At 43.1% G+C, this 18,200-nt stretch overlaps 1 protein-coding gene across 5 annotated transcripts in view; it reads left to right on the top strand.

The window, feature by feature from the left end:
• The window catches only part of LOC125447376 (dedicator of cytokinesis protein 7-like), a 157,660-nt gene that overhangs the window by 119,517 nt on the left and 19,943 nt on the right, over positions 1–18,200 (top strand). For all 5 annotated transcript variants that reach the window (XM_048521700.2, XM_048521699.2, XM_059640021.1 and 2 more), the window contains 10 exons: positions 336–462; positions 1,565–1,649; positions 4,383–4,479; positions 6,126–6,260; positions 6,554–6,706; positions 13,904–14,062; positions 14,876–14,976; positions 15,102–15,294; positions 17,023–17,166; positions 17,699–17,830. In XM_048521700.2, coding sequence (XP_048377657.1) covers positions 336–462; positions 1,565–1,649; positions 4,383–4,479; positions 6,126–6,260; positions 6,554–6,706; positions 13,904–14,062; positions 14,876–14,976; positions 15,102–15,294; positions 17,023–17,166; positions 17,699–17,830 — 1,326 coding nt within the window. The remainder of the gene's footprint in view (positions 1–335; positions 463–1,564; positions 1,650–4,382; positions 4,480–6,125; positions 6,261–6,553; positions 6,707–13,903; positions 14,063–14,875; positions 14,977–15,101; positions 15,295–17,022; positions 17,167–17,698; positions 17,831–18,200) is intronic.

Raw genomic sequence — 18,200 nt, 5'->3', positions numbered from 1 at the left:
TTGGCTGTGTTTTCTGAACAATATTTAATTATGTGATCATAAAATTCTCTTGAAATAGAATTAAAAGTTATGTACATTGTCAACAATCACTTTGCTGTAAGATTTAGTGAATTGTGTCTGTTTTGCTGCATTCATAGGAGGGATGACTCTATAGGAGAATTACTGTTAGCATGCTGATAGGCTGATGTAGTAAGAAAATGCAACTCCCTGTCTACTTGTCTGTTGCCACAGAAGATGCAACTGCATTTCTCCAAATAATGCAAGGCAAGTTGCCACAAAAGCAAAACAATCTCAGCAAGTCCCTTAACTGAATGCTTCTGATCTGTTGATTTCAGGGTAAGAAGTCTTTTGAGCGGATTAACAGCCTGACATTTAAGAAATCCCAGGATATGAAAGCACGACTGGAAGAGGCCATACTTGGCACCGTAGGAGCTCGGCAAGAGATGGTGCGCCGGAGTCGAGGTAAGTAAAACTCTGTTTAAATTCTCTCCCATTAATAAGCATTTTAAGCATTCACTCATTACCTTTGCCTGCGTGTGGCGGACTAGTCATTTTGTGCCAAAACATTGTTTTATTACGTTTGGACTTTAAACCAATCCATTACCTTGTCCCATCTGATTCTGGATGCAGTGAAGTGCTGCAGGTACAGGCTGTTGTTCTGTGCCATGCTTAAGTGGCTGTTGCTCATGTGAGACTGGACAGTCAACATGCTTTGCTCAGTGCCTGCATCCATCCCCTCCAAGTAATAGTCACTGGTCGCCATGGAACACACCAACTGATTTTCCATTCTGGATCACAGATGCACTGAGACTAACTGCAGAACCCAACTGAGGGGAAATATCCTACAACCTCACAAATTGCTTACTACTTCAACAACTTAACCATCTGCCACTGGGGAGGGAGCAGAGAAGTTGATGGTACATCAATGTCAAATGTATGCCAATCAGTGCACATTCCCACTCGATCCCAGTTCATTCTCATTTTCTGGTTAAATGAAGCCAGAATGAACTGTTCTATCTCTTTATTCAGACCTTTATTAAAATTCAAGTAGCTGGTTCCAGCAGATGTTCAAGCTGCAGTGTCACATCTTTGAATGAATGGAACAGCCTATTAGTGAGACCCAAGATAATAAAATGTGAGGCTGGATGAACACAGCAGGCCAAGCAGCATCTCAGGAGCACAAAAGCTGACGTTTCGGGCCTAGACCCTTCATCAGAGAGAGACCATCAGTTAGTACATGAGATATTATTAAAAAGTTAAATATCAGTACTTTCTGTTGTGCCAGCATCTTATCAAACTCCAGCTGTGGTCTCCATTGTGTGGTGCATGTCAAAAAGAGCAGAATTGCTTAATTGGTTCTGTGGCCCAGTTTTTGGCATCCAGTTTACGAACAGCAGTTTACATCATACACCTTCTTTCAAACTAGCAGAATCTTAGTCATCATTGAACCCAGTACACTATTCAGGTGAGTTAATCAATTTGATTGTATTTTAAATGAACATGTTTGATTTTTTTTGGTTTAGAGACAGTTGATCAAAATTAAATATTCTCCAATTTGTTGTAGAGAGGAGCCCGTATGGAAGCCAAGAAAATGTTCGCTGGCGAAAGAATATCACTCACTGGAGGCAGAATGCTGATAAAGTTGACAAGTATGAGGCATTTCCTGCAGAATAGGAATATTGCATGTTCTCTCAACTCCCTCACCACCACCACAGCTATCAGTCACATTGCAACCCTGCATCATCTTCCTTAGAACAAAAGTTTCAGCACAAAGGAGGTTTGCAAATAAAAGTTTAAAATCGTGACTATAGTTATCCAAAGCTCTCCTTGGACTGCACCTGAAGTCTTGGATTTTCTTTGGATTCCCATCTTAGGAAGGGTACAGTGCTTGAGAAAGTCTAACTTGAACCTGGAAGGAAGAGTCTACATTATGAGGATAGTATATATACTGGGTAATTATCGGTAAAAAAGACAGTTTAAGATAAATTGATTTAGGTCTTTAACATCACAAAGGGAAAGACTCTTGCCTTCAGTAGGGGAAAAAGAACAAGGGCATAATCTGATAATTCGAACCTACTGTATTTTCTGACTCCCAACTTCCTAGCCTTCAGCTGTCAGTTGACCAGAATACATTGCAGCCACCATCTTGCTTAATCACTCTCTTATCCCCACTTGTGATATATTTGCACCTACTCTCTCCTCACCCGTTAGTTTCTCGTTATGATCCCCATCTTTGCTTACTTGGGTTTTACAGGTGCTGAGTTGATCTGCTCAATTGACTTAGTACTCAAATCTGGTGATCGTAGCCCTCACTCCCTGTACCAAAACCTCCCTCAGCTCAAGTACATCTTTGAAAGCAAGAATAAACTCACCTTCCTTATTTCAGTATTAACCATCTCCATAAATTCTCCATCTTGCTGCCGCCTGTCTTGCCTTTAGCAAAAAATGAAAGGAGTTAATGAATTTCTTTTTCATTCAGATTCAAACCATCCGATCCACTGCCTCTGCTCCTTCTTCCCGATCCTCCTCCTCTTTTGCTCAAGATGCAAAGTTTATGGGAGTGTTCAAAGCAAAAATATAGTTATTTTGAAGCAACAGGTATTAAAGGATATGAAGAAAACCACAGCGAATCAGGACTGTAAAGACTAATTGCAGCCAACAGGTCACTGGAGGATAAACAAAATAGATTTCTCCTGTTGCTTTTGTTCCAGCTAGCCAATTAGCTTAGCATATCCATCTGAGTCAGATACACAGGCTGATGCTTTTCTCTCGCTATCTGTCTGTCTCTCTCTTGCTGTCTGTCTGTCTCTCTCTTGCTGTCTGTCTCTCTCTCTCTTGCTGTCTGTCTCTCTCTCTCTCACTGTCTTTCTCTCTCTCGCTCTCTCTCGCTGTCCTTCTCTCTCCCTCTCTCTCGCTGTCTGTCTGCCTCTCTCCCTCTCTCTTGCTGTCTGCCTACCTCTCCCTCTCTCTCGCTGTCTGTCTATCTCTCTCTCCCTCCCTCTCGCTATCTGTCTATCTCTCTCTCTCTCGCTCTCTCTCGCTGTCCTTCTCTCTCCCTCTCTCTCGCTGTCTGTCTGCCTCTCTCCCTCTCTCTTGCTGTCTGCCTACCTCTCCCTCTCTCTCGCTGTCTGTCTATCTCTCTCTCCCTCCCTCTCGCTGTCTGTCTATCTCTCTCTCTCTCGCTGTCTGTGTCTCTCTCTCTCGCTGTCTCTCTCTCTCTCCTTTGCTGTCTGTCTGTGTCTCTCTTTTGCTGTCTATCTCTCTCTCTCTCTCGCTGTCTGTCTGTCTCTCTCTCTCTCTCTCTCTCTCGCTGTCTGTCTCTCTCGCTGTCATTCTTTCTCCCTCTCTCTCGCTGTCTGTCTGTCTCTCCCTCTTTCTCTTGCTGTCTTTCTTTCTCTCTCGCTGTCATTCTTTCTCCCTCTCTCGCTGTCTGTCTGTCTCTCCCTCTTTCTCTCACTGTCTGTGTCTTTCTTTCTCTCTCTCTCTCTCTCTCTGTCTTTCTTTCTCTCTCGCTGCCTGTCTCTGTCTCTCCCTCTCTATTTTTCTCTCTCTCTCTTTTTCTCTCTCTCTCTCTCTCTCTCTCGCTGTCTTTCTCTCTCGGTCTCTTTCTCTCTCTCTCTCTTTCTCTCTCTCTCCCTCTCGCTGTCTCTCTCTCTCTCTCGCTGTCTCTCTCTCTCTCTTTCGTTGTCTCTCTCTCTCTCTCTCTCTCTCTCTCTCTCGCTGTCTGTCTCTCTCTCTCCTTCGCTGTCTGTCTCTGTCTCTCGCTGTCTGTCTCTCTCTCTCTCTCTCGCTGTCTGTCTCTCTCTCGCTGTCTGTCTCTCTCTCGCTGTCTGTCTCTCTCTCGCTGTCTGTCTCTCTCTCGCTGTCTGTCTCTCTCTCGCTGTCTGTCTCTCTCTCGCTGTCTGTCTCTCTCTCGCTGTCCCTCTCTCTCTCGCTGTCTGTGTCCCTCTCTCTCTCGCTGTCTGTCTCTCTCTCTCTCTCGCTGTCTGTCTGTCTGTCTCTCTCTCTCTCTCTCTCGCTGTCTGTCTCTCTCTCGCTGTCTGTCTCTCTCTCTCTCTCTCGCTGTCTGTCTCTCTCTCTCCTTCGCTGTCTGTCTCTGTCTCTCGCTGTCTGTCTGTCTCTCTCTCTCTCTCTCTCTCCTTCGCTGTCTGTCTCTCTCTCTCTCTCTCTCTCTCGCTGTCTGTCTCGCTCTCTCTCCTTCGCTCTCTGTCTCTCTCTCGCTGTCTGTCTCTCTCTCTCGCTGTCTTTCTTTCTCCCTCTCTCTCGCTGTCTGTCTCTGTCTCTCCCCCTCTCTCGCCGTCTGCCGCCCCCCTCTCTCGCCGCCTCTCTCTCTCTCTCTCGCACTCTCCCACTGTCTCTCTTTGTCTCTTTTGCCTCCACAGGTCAAAGGCTGAAGTGGAGCACGATACCCTCGTAGATGGGAATCTGGTTACTGAAGCAAACCTCATAGTTTTGGACACGCTTGAAATTGTTGTTCAGGTAAAGAAACAGCTTGTTGGCTTTTGGGAGTAGTTTCAGAATGGTTGGTCCCTGACAGTGCCAAGGTAAGAATCTGAGAGGCTTGACTTAGATGACAGTAAAGAACAAGTTTCATTCTGTAATGTCGATGGATGATTGGTATTGAAGCCACTTGTTTTTATATAAAACGGGTTGGAGGATCTGCTGTGAATAGTTGTCATGAGTTGGGGAATAGAGAAGCTTCACATTTTAGGATAGAATGGGTTTAGTGAATCTGCTGTGTATCGGCTTGTGTCATCAGAGGGCCCATGATATATAAAGGACAAAAGAATGAATTATGAGTATTCAGTTAAAAATGAAGTAAATTATTCAAACATACAAACAAGGAACAAGAGTAAGCCTCTCGTTCCTCCAAGCCTGCTCCATCAATCAAAAAGTTCATGGCGGATCAGATTTTAACCTCAACTTTATATTTCTGCACACCCCCAATAATCTGGTTATCAAGAATCTATCAACTTGGCCATGAAAATATTTTAACACTCTGCATCTACTGCCTTTTGAGGAAGGGAATTCCAAAGACACTCAACCCTGCGAGAATTTCTTTTTCTACATCTGTGTCTCAAATGTCCCGACCCCAATTTTAAACCAAAGCCCCTAGTTGTAGATTGCCCCACGTGAGGAAACTTCTTTTTCACGCCCACTCTTTCCCTCAGAATCTTGTATGTTTCAGTTAAGTCGCCTCTGATCCTTCTAAACTGCAGAGGATATAGGCCTCATCTGTCTAGCCTTTCCTCATAAGGCAAATCCACCCATTCTAGGACTAGTAAACCTCTCTGAACTCCTCCCAACACATTCACGTCTTTCCATGAATACAATGATCAAAACTGTGCATAGAATTCCAGATACAGTCGCATCAGAGTCTTGTATAACTGAAGCATAACCTCCTTACTGTTGCATTCAGTTCCCTTTGCAATAAAACATAACATTCTATCAGTTCAGAGATAGTAAGAATTGCCGATGCTGGAGAATCTGAGATAACAAGGTGTGGAGCTGGATGAACACAGCAGGCCAAGCAGCATGCTGAATTCTGAAGAAGGGTCCATACCCGAATCATCAGCTTTCCTGCTCCTCTGCTGCTTGGCCTGCTGTGTTCATCCAGCTCCACACCTTGTTATCTCTCATTCTGTTAATTTTCCTGTTTACTTGCTGTACTTGCACACCTACTTTCTCTGCATCATTCACAATGATATCCAGATGTCTCTGCATCCTCTTGCCAAATAGATTAAACGCTTTTTTATTTTTTTCTGCTAAAATGGACAAATTTCACGCTTCGTTACATATTACCCCATTTGAAAGATCTTTGCCCAATCATTTAACCTATCTATATTCTTTGTGTATGCTCCCTATATCCTCTTCTCAACTCATTTTCCTACCTATCCGAAGTATTAAATTTGTGTAGATAATGCTGGGAAGAGTGAAATTAAGAGACAGGATTAGTGTAGATATTATACAGATCAATTACATTATAAAAGTTGTGACAATGAAACAAAATCATCAAGTTGGATTGTAACTAGCTGGAAATCAGTCTGGTACATAGTTAGGAAATGTTTGGAGCTGTCGTTCAGCGAGCAGTATCTTTCATGATTGTATTGTTTTTGGTCACTCAGACAGTTATGGTATCGGAGTCGAAAGAGAGTGTATTGAGTGGAGTGCTGAAGGTCATTCTACACGCCATGGCCTCTAACCAGAGTGCTGTCTTCCTGCAACACTGCTTTGCCACACAGCGGGCATTGGTCTTTAAGGTAAGCATGACCAGCCTTTGGGAATTTTACAGATTATTTTTAGTTTAAAATTGCTTCTGCTCCCCAACGTTACTTATACCTTCAGCAACTGTAGGGACTATTTTAGTCCCAAGGCCAATGGATCTTCTGGTTTCACCCCATCTGTTAGCAAAGGCTGGGTTTAACCCTGTCTCAGAAAGCAGTCATTCCTATGTTAACACTCTGTGCAGCTGTCGCTTGGTCCTCTGTCAGAAGGAGCTGGGCTGATCTCCACATTCTGTGATTGATTGCTGTCCTGCTTATCTTTTCTGTAGTTTCCTGAAATGCTGTTTGAGGAGGACACTGAGCTTTGCGCTGATCTCTGTTTAAGGCTTCTGCGACACTGCAGCAGCAGTGTGGGCTCCATCCGAGCACATGCCAGTGCCTCGCTCTACCTTCTGATGAGGCAGAACTTTGAGATTGGCAATGTAAGTACAGCTTGTGTCTTTTCTGTGTGGAACAGTGGAGAGTGAGCATTGATTATCAGGCCAGTAATCTGAATGATCCAATTGGGTAAAACATATCACATTTGTGCCTGGAACCCGATTCATGCTAATTCTAACACTGGATGGAAGTTGCCTCTATCCACATGGAAAGTAGATTCTGCTAGCTTCAGTCATGAATCTAAAGCAAAAAGCTGCCCTCATTTGCCATTAAGTTCTCACTTAGAATGCTTAAAGTGAGAGATGATGTGTGACATAGCAAAAATGCAGTATTGGCACAGCAAGGAGTGTATTTTTATAGTTGTGATTAATTCATACATTTGGGATACAATTGAGCTTCTATCTGTAACTTAGTGGGAGCAGTCATGCTTGAGTGAGAAACTTATGGATTGTATTTGCAATCTTGAGAGCAAAAAGTATCCGCACTTCAGTGCAGAACTATATTATGGGGCATGCCTCACTGTTGGAGGTGTTCTCTTTTTGCTAGAATATAAAATTGACATCTCAGATGGGCATTAAAAAAAACCCTAATGCATCATTGGAAGAGGAGCAGGGAAGATCTCTCTGTCAATTGTTATTCCTCAACTAGAATTAGTAAAACAGATGATCTAGTTCGCACTTCATTGATTCTGTGCAAACTATATTCTGTTTCCCTATGTTACAAGCCTGACCATACTTTGTAAATACTCCATTTACTGTTGAACACTTTGAACAGCACTGTATAACAGCAAGTTTGGTTATAATTTGAGGGAATGTAGCTCAAAATGGAACCAACACTGTCCTTAATGTGATGATGTTGAAACAGCATGGGAAAATTTCTGCAGCACTCTCCATCCTAGCCTTAAGGTGGGATCTAAATTCAAGCTTTGATGTGCAGATCCAATCATCTGAAGAATGGTAATCAATCAGTAATACAGTCAGTAATTTGATTTGTTTGGAATCATTCTAACGTAATATTAATCACATTTCTGAGAGAGAACCTTCCCTGAACAACCCAGTTACAGACTTCTGCCTGCTCACTGTGTACATTTGTCATTGTTCCAATCAACGCAGGTTTCCAAAGTGGTACTTAACAGGCCTCTTCTAATTCTTTCCCCTCTCGCCATAAACCTGTACCCTCTAGTTTTGGACTCCCCCTACCCTGGGAAAAAGACCTGGTCTATTCACCCTATCCATACCCTTCATGATTTTATAAAATTCTATAACATCACCACTCAGCCTCTGACGTTCCAGAGAATATAGCCCCCAGCCTATTCAATCTCTCCCTATAGTTCAAACCCTCCAACCCTGGCAACATGCTTGTAAATTTTTTGTAAACACTTCTAAGTTTAACAACATCCTTCCCATCAGCAGGTAGACTAGAACTGAATGCAGTATTCCAAAAGTGGCCTATCCTATGCCCTGTACAGCCAAAACATGACCTCCCAACTCCTATACTCAATGCACTGACCAATAAAGGCAAGCATACCAAATGCCTTTTTCACTACACTGTCTATCCGTTATACATTAAGTAGCCAAGGTAATTCTCTGTGCTGCAGCATTTGTGACACATTCAAACCTCTCCACATGTCTTTCCTCATTTTAAGCTATCGACATTACCTTCTATTCTCATCACCTTCATATGCTGGTTTAGGCACCCCTTAGACGCATCTATATATATAATTCATTTCAGTTGATCCCTATGGAGAGTTCCAAGTTGTTTGCAGCTCTTTGGATAAAGACATTTCTTCTGCATTTCCGAGATAACAGGAACTGCAGATGCTGGAGAATCCGAGATAAGAAGGTGTGGAGCTGGATGAACACGGCAGGCCAAGCAGCATCTTAGGAACAGGAAAGCTGACACTTCGGGCTTAGACCCTTCATCAGAAAATGAAGAAGGGTCTAGGCCCAAAACGTCAGCCCACATCTTCTGCATTTCGTTTGGATTTCTTCATGACTGTACAAGTGGTGATCCCTTCTAGCTATGCTGTTCACCACAAGAGAAAATATTTTCCGTGTCTCATCTATTTAAATCTTTGATAACTTTAAAGAATTCTTATAGGTCATCCCTGAGCCTTTTTCCAAAAGGAGACACAGCCTTTACATTCTTTCCTGATATGTATATAGAACATAGAACATTACAGCACAGTACAGGCCCTTTGGCCCTCAATGTTGTGCCGACCTGTCATACCGATCTCAAGCCGATCTAACCTACACTATTCCATGTACGTCCATATGCTTATCCAATGACGACTTAAATGTACCTAAAGTTGGCAAATCTACTACCATTGCAGGCAAAGCGTTCCATTGCCTTGCTACTCTCTGAGTAAAGAAACTACCTCTGACATCTGTCCTATATCTTTCACCCCTCAATTTAAAGCTATGCCCCCTCATGCTTGCCGTCGCCATCCTAGGAAAAAGGCTCTCCCTACACAGTATACATTTCTGATATCATTCATGTAAATTTTATCTAAGCCCTCTTCATCCTTTTTGAAAATATGATGATCCAAATCTGCACACAGTGTTCTGTGTGGTCTAATCAAGATTTGTACAGGTTCACTATAACTTCCATTTTGTTCAATAATGTCTCTACAAATACATCCTGTGCTCGGTTTGGATTTTTTTTTAATGGCTTTGCAAACCTTGTGCTGCAACTTATAATGACTGTTGTATTGTTCTCCTGCCCCACCCTAGACTCTCTGCTTACAGATAATGTGGCCTGCCTATCTTTTATATTGAAATATGCTACCTCATTTATTTAAGTTCAACTTGTTTCTCAATTGTCTGCCTATGTTACAAGCTTATTAATAATCTTAATCAAATAGGTGCACTGAGTAAGGATAAATTGTGCATTCAGTTGGTGAAGTAACAGTGGTGTTCTCAGCAGTTGAGTTGCCAAATTAATAATGAATTGTAGATTGAGTGATCATTTTATGATTCTGTTTTTTTTCAAATATAATTGTTCTGGTTGATTGATTAAATGATCACAAAGCTGGACTTATTTAGACACAAATTAATTCCCATCAGTCCAAGTCAGCCAGGGGTTTAATTTGAATTGTGTGCAATGAGTCTTCACTTAAAGTTCTGGCTGTGTTCCTGATGATTGTGACTTTTCAGTGATAGTCTATGAGATCCAGTTTTATGACTGTAATTGGGTTCTAGAGGACATTCGTTATCAGCAAATAGCAATATTAAAGCACTACACCCTCTAAGTTGTAACATTTTGCAATGCTGCAATCCCAGGTAGTAAATGAAATTAAATTTAGAATGTCTTTAAAAGTATGAAATAAAATGTAACTTCATGTGTACAGTACAGGTACTTACCTCTGGCCAGTGATCTTCCTGCTCACTGATCCTCCTGGTCCTTTGTTAGTTTTTAAAAGTGCTCACTTACCTCTTCCTTCTCCTGAAATTTCACTGTTAGTGAGGGCTTTACTGGAAAGCAGTGAGGTACAAACAACTTTTAAAGTCATTTAAATACAGGATGAGTTGTGATGGCCTGGTGCTATTATTGATAGACTAGTAATCTGGAGATCTGGCTAACGTTCTGGGGACCTGGGTTCAAATCCTACCATAGCAGATGGCGGAATTTGAATTCAAAAGAAATGTGGAATTAAGACCCTAATAATTATGAAACAATTGTCAATTGTCAGGAAAAACCCATCTGGTTCACTCATGCCCTTTAGGGAAGGAAACTGCTTATCCTTACCTGGTCTGGCCCACAAATGTCTCTGCACCCACAGTAATGGGGTTGACTCTTAACTGGCCTCTGGGCAATTAGAGATGGGCAATGAACGTGGCCAGTCAGTGGTGCCACATCTTGTTAATGAATTTTTTTTAAAATATGGATTAAACAAGCCCCAGCACTTCGAACCATTTAGACTCTCACTTCCGTGGCATTGGAGCTGCAGCTTTGGATTGAAGATAACACGGCGTGAAGCTGAATGAACACAGCAGGCCAAGCAGCATCAGAGGAGCAGGAAAGTTGACATTTCAGGTCAAGAGGGTCTCGACCCGAAATGGCAACTTTCCTGCTCCTCTGATGCTACTTGGCCTGCTGTGTTCATCCAGCTTCACACCGTGTTCTCTCAGATTCTCCAGCATCGGCAGTTCCTAGTATCTCTGTAACAGCTTTGGATTGAACCTGGATTTTGAAAGGAAATGCAAATCCAAGCAGAGTAAGCAGTACATGGGTTATTTCAGGGACACAGGGGCACAAATCTGAGACCAGGAGTGGGAGGGGTGCCGATTGGGTATGCAGGAGCCAGGGTTAAAATGAATCTCATACACTAAATGCAATTGCAGGCCATATTAACATTCCCACTTTGAATCACAAAAACATAAGAAATATTCACGGAGTTTGACCGTTCAGCCCCTCAAACCTGTTGTACCTTTCAATAAGATCATTGTAGACTTGCTCTAGGCCTCAACTCTTCTTTTGTGCTGGCTCAGCGTAGCCATCAATTCCCTGATATCTTAAAAATCTAACTCCATCTCTAAATATTTCCAGTGATCTAGACTTCGACTGGAGTGGAGTATTCAAGATATTCACTACCTTCTGGAAGAAGAAATTCCTTCACATCTGAGTTTTAATGTGTGTCTTTAGTTATTCTGTAACTATGTCCCTAGTTCAAGACTGCCCCTCCAGTGAAACAACATCTCAACATCTACATTGTTAAGTCTGCTCAGAATCTTGGATGTCTCAATAAAGATATCCCTTCACTCTTCTAAGCCCTACTGAATAAAAGCCTGACCTGTTTAGCTGTTCTTGATAAGCCAATCCCTTCATCCCAGGGATCATCCTAATGAATCTCTTCTGAACAGCCTCCAAACCCAGCATATCCTTCTTAAAGAGATAGTAGGAACTGCCGATGCTGGACAATCTAAGATAACAAGATGTAGAGCTGGATGAACACAGCAGGCCAAGCAGCATCAGAGAAGCAGGAAGGCTGAAGTTTCGGGTCAAGAGCTCTCTTCAGAAATGGGGGAAGAGGAAGGGATTTCTGAAGTAAGTAGGGAGAGCGGGGAGGCGGATAGAAGATGGATAAGGGAGAAGACAGGTGGAGAGGAGACAGATGGGTCAAAGAGGCGGTGTTGGAGCCAGTAAAGTTGAATGTAGGTGGGGAGTCCGGGAGGGGATATGTTGGTTTAAGGAGGCAGGAGTTGGTTAGTGAGTAGGAGATGGGGGTGGGGCTTGAGGTGGGAGGAATGGTTAGGGAGGCGGGGGATTTGGGATGCGGGTGGGGGAGAGGAGATTTTGAAGCTTGTGAAGTCCATATTGATACCCTTGAGCTGCAGGGTTCCCAAACGAAATATGAGATGCTGTTCCTGCAGCTTTTGGGTGGCATTATTGTGGCAAGGCAGGAGGCCCAGGTTGGACATGTCGTCCAAGGAGTCGGGGTTGGGGGGGAAGCGGTGCGGTGGGTGGGTGGATGAAATGCTTTGTGACTGGGAGGTGTAGTTGTTTGATGTGAACTGAGCGTACGTGTTCCGCAAAGCGGTCCCCAAGCCTTCACTTGGTTTCCCCGATGTAGAGGAGGCCACAACGGGAACAGCGGATACAGTATACCACAGTAGCAGTTGTGATGTGGAAGGTCTTCTTAGGACCTGGCATGGTGGTGAGGAGGGAGGTGGATGGGCAGGTGTAGCACTTGCTCCGGTTGCAGGGAAAAGCACTTGGGGTGGTGGGCTAGAGGGGAGTGTGGAGCAGACAAGGGAGTCATGGAGAGAGTGGTCCCTCCGGAAAGCAGATAAGGGTGGTAAGGGAAAAACGTCTTTGTTAGTGGGTCAGATTGCAGATGGTGGAAGTGTTGGAGGGTGATGCGTTGGACTCGAAGGTTGGCGGGGTGGTATGTGAGGACAAGGGAGATTCTGCTTTGGTTGTTATTGCGGGTAGAGGGTGTAAGGGATGAGTTGCGGGAAATGCATGAGACACGGTCGAGGGCATTTTCAACCACTGTGGAGGAGAAGATGCGGTCCTCGAAAAACAAGGACATCTGGGATGTCCAGGAGTGGAATCCTCAGGAGCAGATGCAGCAGAGGATGAAGGAATTAGGAATAGGGGATGGCCTTTTTGCAGGAATGTGGGTGAGACGAGGTGTATTCTAGGTAGCTATGGGAGTCGGTGGGCTTGAAATGGATATCAGTGGGTGGATGCCAGAGATGCAGACAGAAAGGTCCAGGAAGGAGAGAGAGGTATCAGAAATGGTCCAGGTAAACTTAAGGTCGGGTGGAAGGTATTAGTGAAGTGGATGAACTGTTTGAGCTCCACATGGGAGCACGAGGCAGTGCTGATACAGTCACCGATGTAACAGAGGAAGAGGTGGGGGATAGGGCCAGTGTAGCTTTGGAAGAGGGATTGTTCCATGTATCTTACAAAGAGGCTTGCACAGCTTGGGCCCATGCGAATACCCATGGCCACCCCTTTTGTCTGTAGGAAGTGAGAGGAATTGAAGGAGAGGTTGTTGAGCGTGAGGACAAGTTCAGCTATGTGGATGAGGGTGTCATTGGAGGTGTCTGGTCAGGCCTGCAGGACAGGAAGAAGTGGAGGGTCTTTAGGCCGTCTGCATGGGGAATGCAGGTGTACACGGACTGGACATCCTTGGTAAAGATGAGGTGTTGAGGACCAGGGAATTGGAAGTTTTGGAGGAGGTGGAGGGCGTAGGTGGTGTCACGGATGTAGGTAGAGAGTTCCTGGACCAAGGAGGAGAAAATGGAGTTGAGATATGTGGAGATAAGTTCGATGGGGCAGGAGGAAGCAGGAGCAGTATTTTTAAATACTGGGACCAAAACTGCATACAGTAAAGTAACATTAAGCAAGGATGACTTTAACCAAGGACTTACAGCAGTCCTGTTGGCCTGGAAAGGAACCAGCAGCAGTACCCAGAAAGCAGCCACATTTAACTCTGCAAGTCAATAGCCAAATCACTGGTGGCTCATTGCTACCATATCTTGTAATGGAGGCTACATGTGTTGATAATTTAGAACTTAAAGTGGCCTTTATTCTGCAATACAAAGCATCGTACTTAACAGAATAAGGGGGAAATTGTGGTGTTAACAGAAGAAGTTAACCCTGATAGTCCACTCTTTGTGAATGAACATACACCTACTCTTACACTTTTTATTGGGAGTTCATCTTGCATATAATCCTTGAAATAATCTTAAGTCTAAGGAAAATAAATGAACAATTTTGTCTTTCTACAGAACTTTGCCCGAGTGAAAATGCAAGTCACAATGTCATTGTCATCGCTGGTGGGCACTTCCCAAAATTTCAATGAAGAATACCTTCGTCGCTCATTGAAGACCATTCTGACATATGCTGAGGAGGACCTGGAACTGAGAGAAACTACCTTTGCTGAGCAGGTAGAACATCTTTGAGTTATAAATAAATCAGAAAATCCTGTAAGTACCCAGCAGTTCAGGTAGCATCTGTGGAGAGAGAAAAGTTGTGTTAACGTTTCAGACACATGACTGGTCACTGGAACCAGTCCCCGAACCAAAGAGAGATGGAAAAATTCTTTCCGATGGAAGTTGGTAGCCGAATTACAAGGCTCATATCTATAAATCCATTGAATATACAGGTCACAAACTGATGATGACCATAGAACATTTAAATTATCTTCTCACAACATGCCCTACTATTTTGCACAACTTAATCACTACTTCAGTTTTGAATATCAATGAGTGGTGGGATGTCTGTATCCCAGAAATGGGCTGAGCGAAATGATTTCCTTACCAAGCCATTGGAAGCCAGTCTGAGCTCCTGGCTATTACTTGGAGATGAGAAGACGCAGCCAGATGGACCTCTGGAATGAAATCTGAGGTTGATTATACGTCATGAAATATTTAATTAAAAATATACAAAGAGTCACTTGGTCCACGGAAGTTGAATATTGCTGAAAAGGGAAATGTGGTACTGAGGTTTTCTTTTCTTTGTTTTGCTCTCATTATGACAAATGTAAGGATGACAAATTTCAAACATTCAACAATTTTAGTTTGAAATTTGGCAGACTTGTGTTTTTCCTGGTAAGCGCAAGACAAAGGTCTTCAGTATTTGATGTAATTGAATGAATTATGAAAGTGATCAGTAGTCATTCTTCTTTATGTTATTAGAGTATAGGAAGTTTTTTTTTAATGATTTTGACGTGATTTCCTGCCTACTTCCTTTCTGTTCAGGTACAAGACTTGGTGTTTAATCTGCACATGATTCTCACAGACACAGTGAAGATGAAGGAACACCAGGAGGATCCGGAAATGTTAATGGATCTGATGTACAGGTAAGGACATACTTCTGTTCTTTTACTAATTCATTGTTTCTTTCTGCTTGCTACAAGATTGACAGTATTCAAATGCAGCTTAAGTCCACCAGCTTTGGACTAACATCTGTGTCCTGATCTAATAGAATTGCCAAAGGTTACCAGACATCACCGGATTTGCGCCTGACCTGGTTGCAGAATATGGCAGGAAAGCACTCTGAGCGAGCTAACCACGCTGAAGCGGCACAGTGCCTGGTGCATTCTGCGGCACTGGTGGCAGAATACCTCAACATGTTGGAAGACTGCCGGTACCTGCCAGTGGGCTGTGTCAGCTTTCAGGTAAAAGCACAAAGATTCAGTGTCGCAGAGTTAAACCAGCAAATCCAGGAAATGGTCAGCAGGTCAGGCATCATCTGGGAAGGGAGTAACAGTTAACATTTCAGATAGATGGCATATCAGAATCTGTCATCCAGCTCTGATCATTTTTTTTTCATTAACGGGGTGAAAGCATCGCTGGCTAGGCAGCATTTATTGCCCAGAGGGCAGTTAGGAGTCACCCACGTCGGAGACGCATATAGGCCAGACCGGGTAAACGTCGCAGTTTCCTTCCCTAAAGGGCATTAGTGAACCAGATAGGTTTTTCGGACAGTTGACAATGAATTGACACAGTCATCATTAGATTCTTAATTTCAGATATTTTTATTGAATTCAAATTCCACCATCCGCCAAGGCAGGATTCGAGGCCCTGTCCCCAGAATGTTATATGGGACTCTGCGTTAACATGCCAGCGATAATACCACTAGGCCATCACCTCCCCATTGACGTTAATCTACAAGATTTATTCTGTTCTCCATACTGATTGATCTTTTGAATCTTTCCAGAATTTTTTACCTCATGCAGATTTCTAGCATCTGTATATTTTGTTTTGTTTTGATGTGTTACAAGGAACTGGGTTCCTGGGACTGGGTAAAGGGCAGATAAGAACAGCTCTCACTTAGTCAGTCACGGACTAATAGAACAAAAACAAAATTGCTGGAAAAGCTCAGCAGGTCTGGCAGCTTCTATGGAGGAGAAAACAGAGTTAACCTTTCGGGTCCGGTGACCCTTCCTCAGAACAGAGGAAGGTTCTGAGGAAGAGTCACCGGACCCAAAACATTAACTGTTTTCTCTTCTGTGGATGCTGCCAGACCTGCTGAGCTTTTTCAGCAACTTTGTTTTTGTTCCTGATTTACAGCATCCACAGTTCTTTTGGTTTTTATTTAGGAACTAATAGAGGTGTAGTATCCATTTTAAATTTTCATGTGGTTTGTTAAGTATCTCTGAGCTGGACAGGACCGCCTCAGCACTGAGTGCTATTTATTGCACGTTAAACAAGGATGGTGCTCAGGTCATTTTCAAGAAACACTTGCATCTTATTGACTGAAAATATCTCAATTGCCATTGTAGCTGACAAAAGCTTGGCCATGATAAGAAACTGTTAGGGCCTTTGAGTACTAATTTGTGTGTTTCCCAAAACAGAGTGGAAAAGTATGTATTACTTTGGGCCCTTAACTTGCCCGTGACCCATTCCCATATCAGTTCTGTGGCCACTGGCCCAGATTGTCTCCCAGACAAACAATGATTTGATTTTAAAAACCTCCTTTTTGGTTTCACAGTGTTCTGTTCGCAGCCTTGCCTGTCCTTGTCTCTGTAATTTCCTCTAGCTCTACAACCTTCTGAGAGACTGCAGTCATCTAACCTCCTTGAATATCCTTCATTTTAATGTTCCCATCAATAATTGCGATCCCTCAAGTTGCCTAGGCGCCAAGCTTTACTTCTCTATAAGCATTCCTCCTTCACAGTACCTCTTAAAACCAATATTTGCAATCAGGCTTTTGGTCCTCCAGCCAGATAGTTCCTTAAATGGCTCAGTGTTATACATTATTTTATAATGCTCCCTCAAAATGCCTTGGGAAATCTCATTATATTAAACTCACTATATAAATATAAACTATTATATAATTTAAATTGGGATTAAGAATTGGTTTTAATTTAAATTTACAATTCTATGCCTTTTCTTTCCCAAAGAACATATCATCGAATGTTCTCGAGGAATCAGCTGTATCAGATGATGTTCTTTCTCCTGACGAAGAAGGAATTTGTGCCGGGAAATATTTCACAGAAGCTGGTCTGGTGGGATTGCTTGAGCAAGCGGCATCCTCCTTTACAATGGTATGCAATACATTTTGTTGTCTTCCCTCTTGTTTTGTTTTAATTTGGGTCTCATTCCTTTCCACTCACTCTAATTATACATTTGGGAATCCCTGTCCTGTACCTGGAGTTACATCCTTAACATCTATTCCATATCTGCACGCCACCTACCCACCACCTGCTCCCAGTCCAGATAGTACTGTTCAAGCTATAAAATCCTACCACAGTACCATAATGTATTGGAGGAAAACCACACAGTTAAAATATCAGCGTCCTTTATGGTAGCATATCCTTATGTCATGATATGCTTGTGTCGTGGGAACAAGCTGTAATAACGTAATGTGCATCAAACTGAACAGCAAATCTGCTGCATCAATATCTTTCCTCATTAAGAAACAATTTTCTGGTGGTTGCTCAGTGCTTAAGGATGAGCCATTGTCGTGCTGCCAATCTGCTCATCAATTTTGAGCTGGTGGAAGTTTCTGGAGGTAGGAACCTTTCCATCCAGCTGTTCAGATCTAATGTTGACAGTGTGTTTTGTTTTACTGTCCAGGCTGGGATGCATGAAGCTGTAAATGAAGTGTACAAGATCCTGATCCCAATCCATGAAGCCAACCGGGACAGTAAGAAACTGGCAACAATCCATGGAAGACTACAAGATGCTTTTAACAAAATTCCAAATCAGGTATTGCACGTTAATGCAATAGCTGTGTTTTGCTTAGGATTTTGTTCAGTAAATGCAACATGGGAAAAACATAATTATAAATAAGCCTTTTGAAAACTTATACGATATTTGGTGGCAGTGGGTGTCCTTGTCCGTCACTCTAGCTAAAACCCTTCCTCATTAAGCACTCCTCCCCCCACACTTGACTTTGTAAATCAAGAGGGAGGATGGTCTGCACTCACGAGTTGTCAGTGGAGTTGGCTGCATTGTAATCTGCCTGTTTTCTCACTGCAGCACTCTGGGAAGTATGTCACATCTGCCCTAGTTACCTTGCCAAATCTATCAGACTTTATCATGCAATGTATACAAAAATTCCCTCTAGCTCTTCAAG

Source organism: Stegostoma tigrinum, chromosome 35 (genome assembly GCF_030684315.1).
Source record: "Stegostoma tigrinum isolate sSteTig4 chromosome 35, sSteTig4.hap1, whole genome shotgun sequence".
NCBI classification, from domain to species: domain Eukaryota; kingdom Metazoa; phylum Chordata; class Chondrichthyes; order Orectolobiformes; family Stegostomatidae; genus Stegostoma; species Stegostoma tigrinum.
Note: the sequence above shows the minus strand (reverse complement) of the source record. Positions and strands in the feature narration are given on the sequence as shown.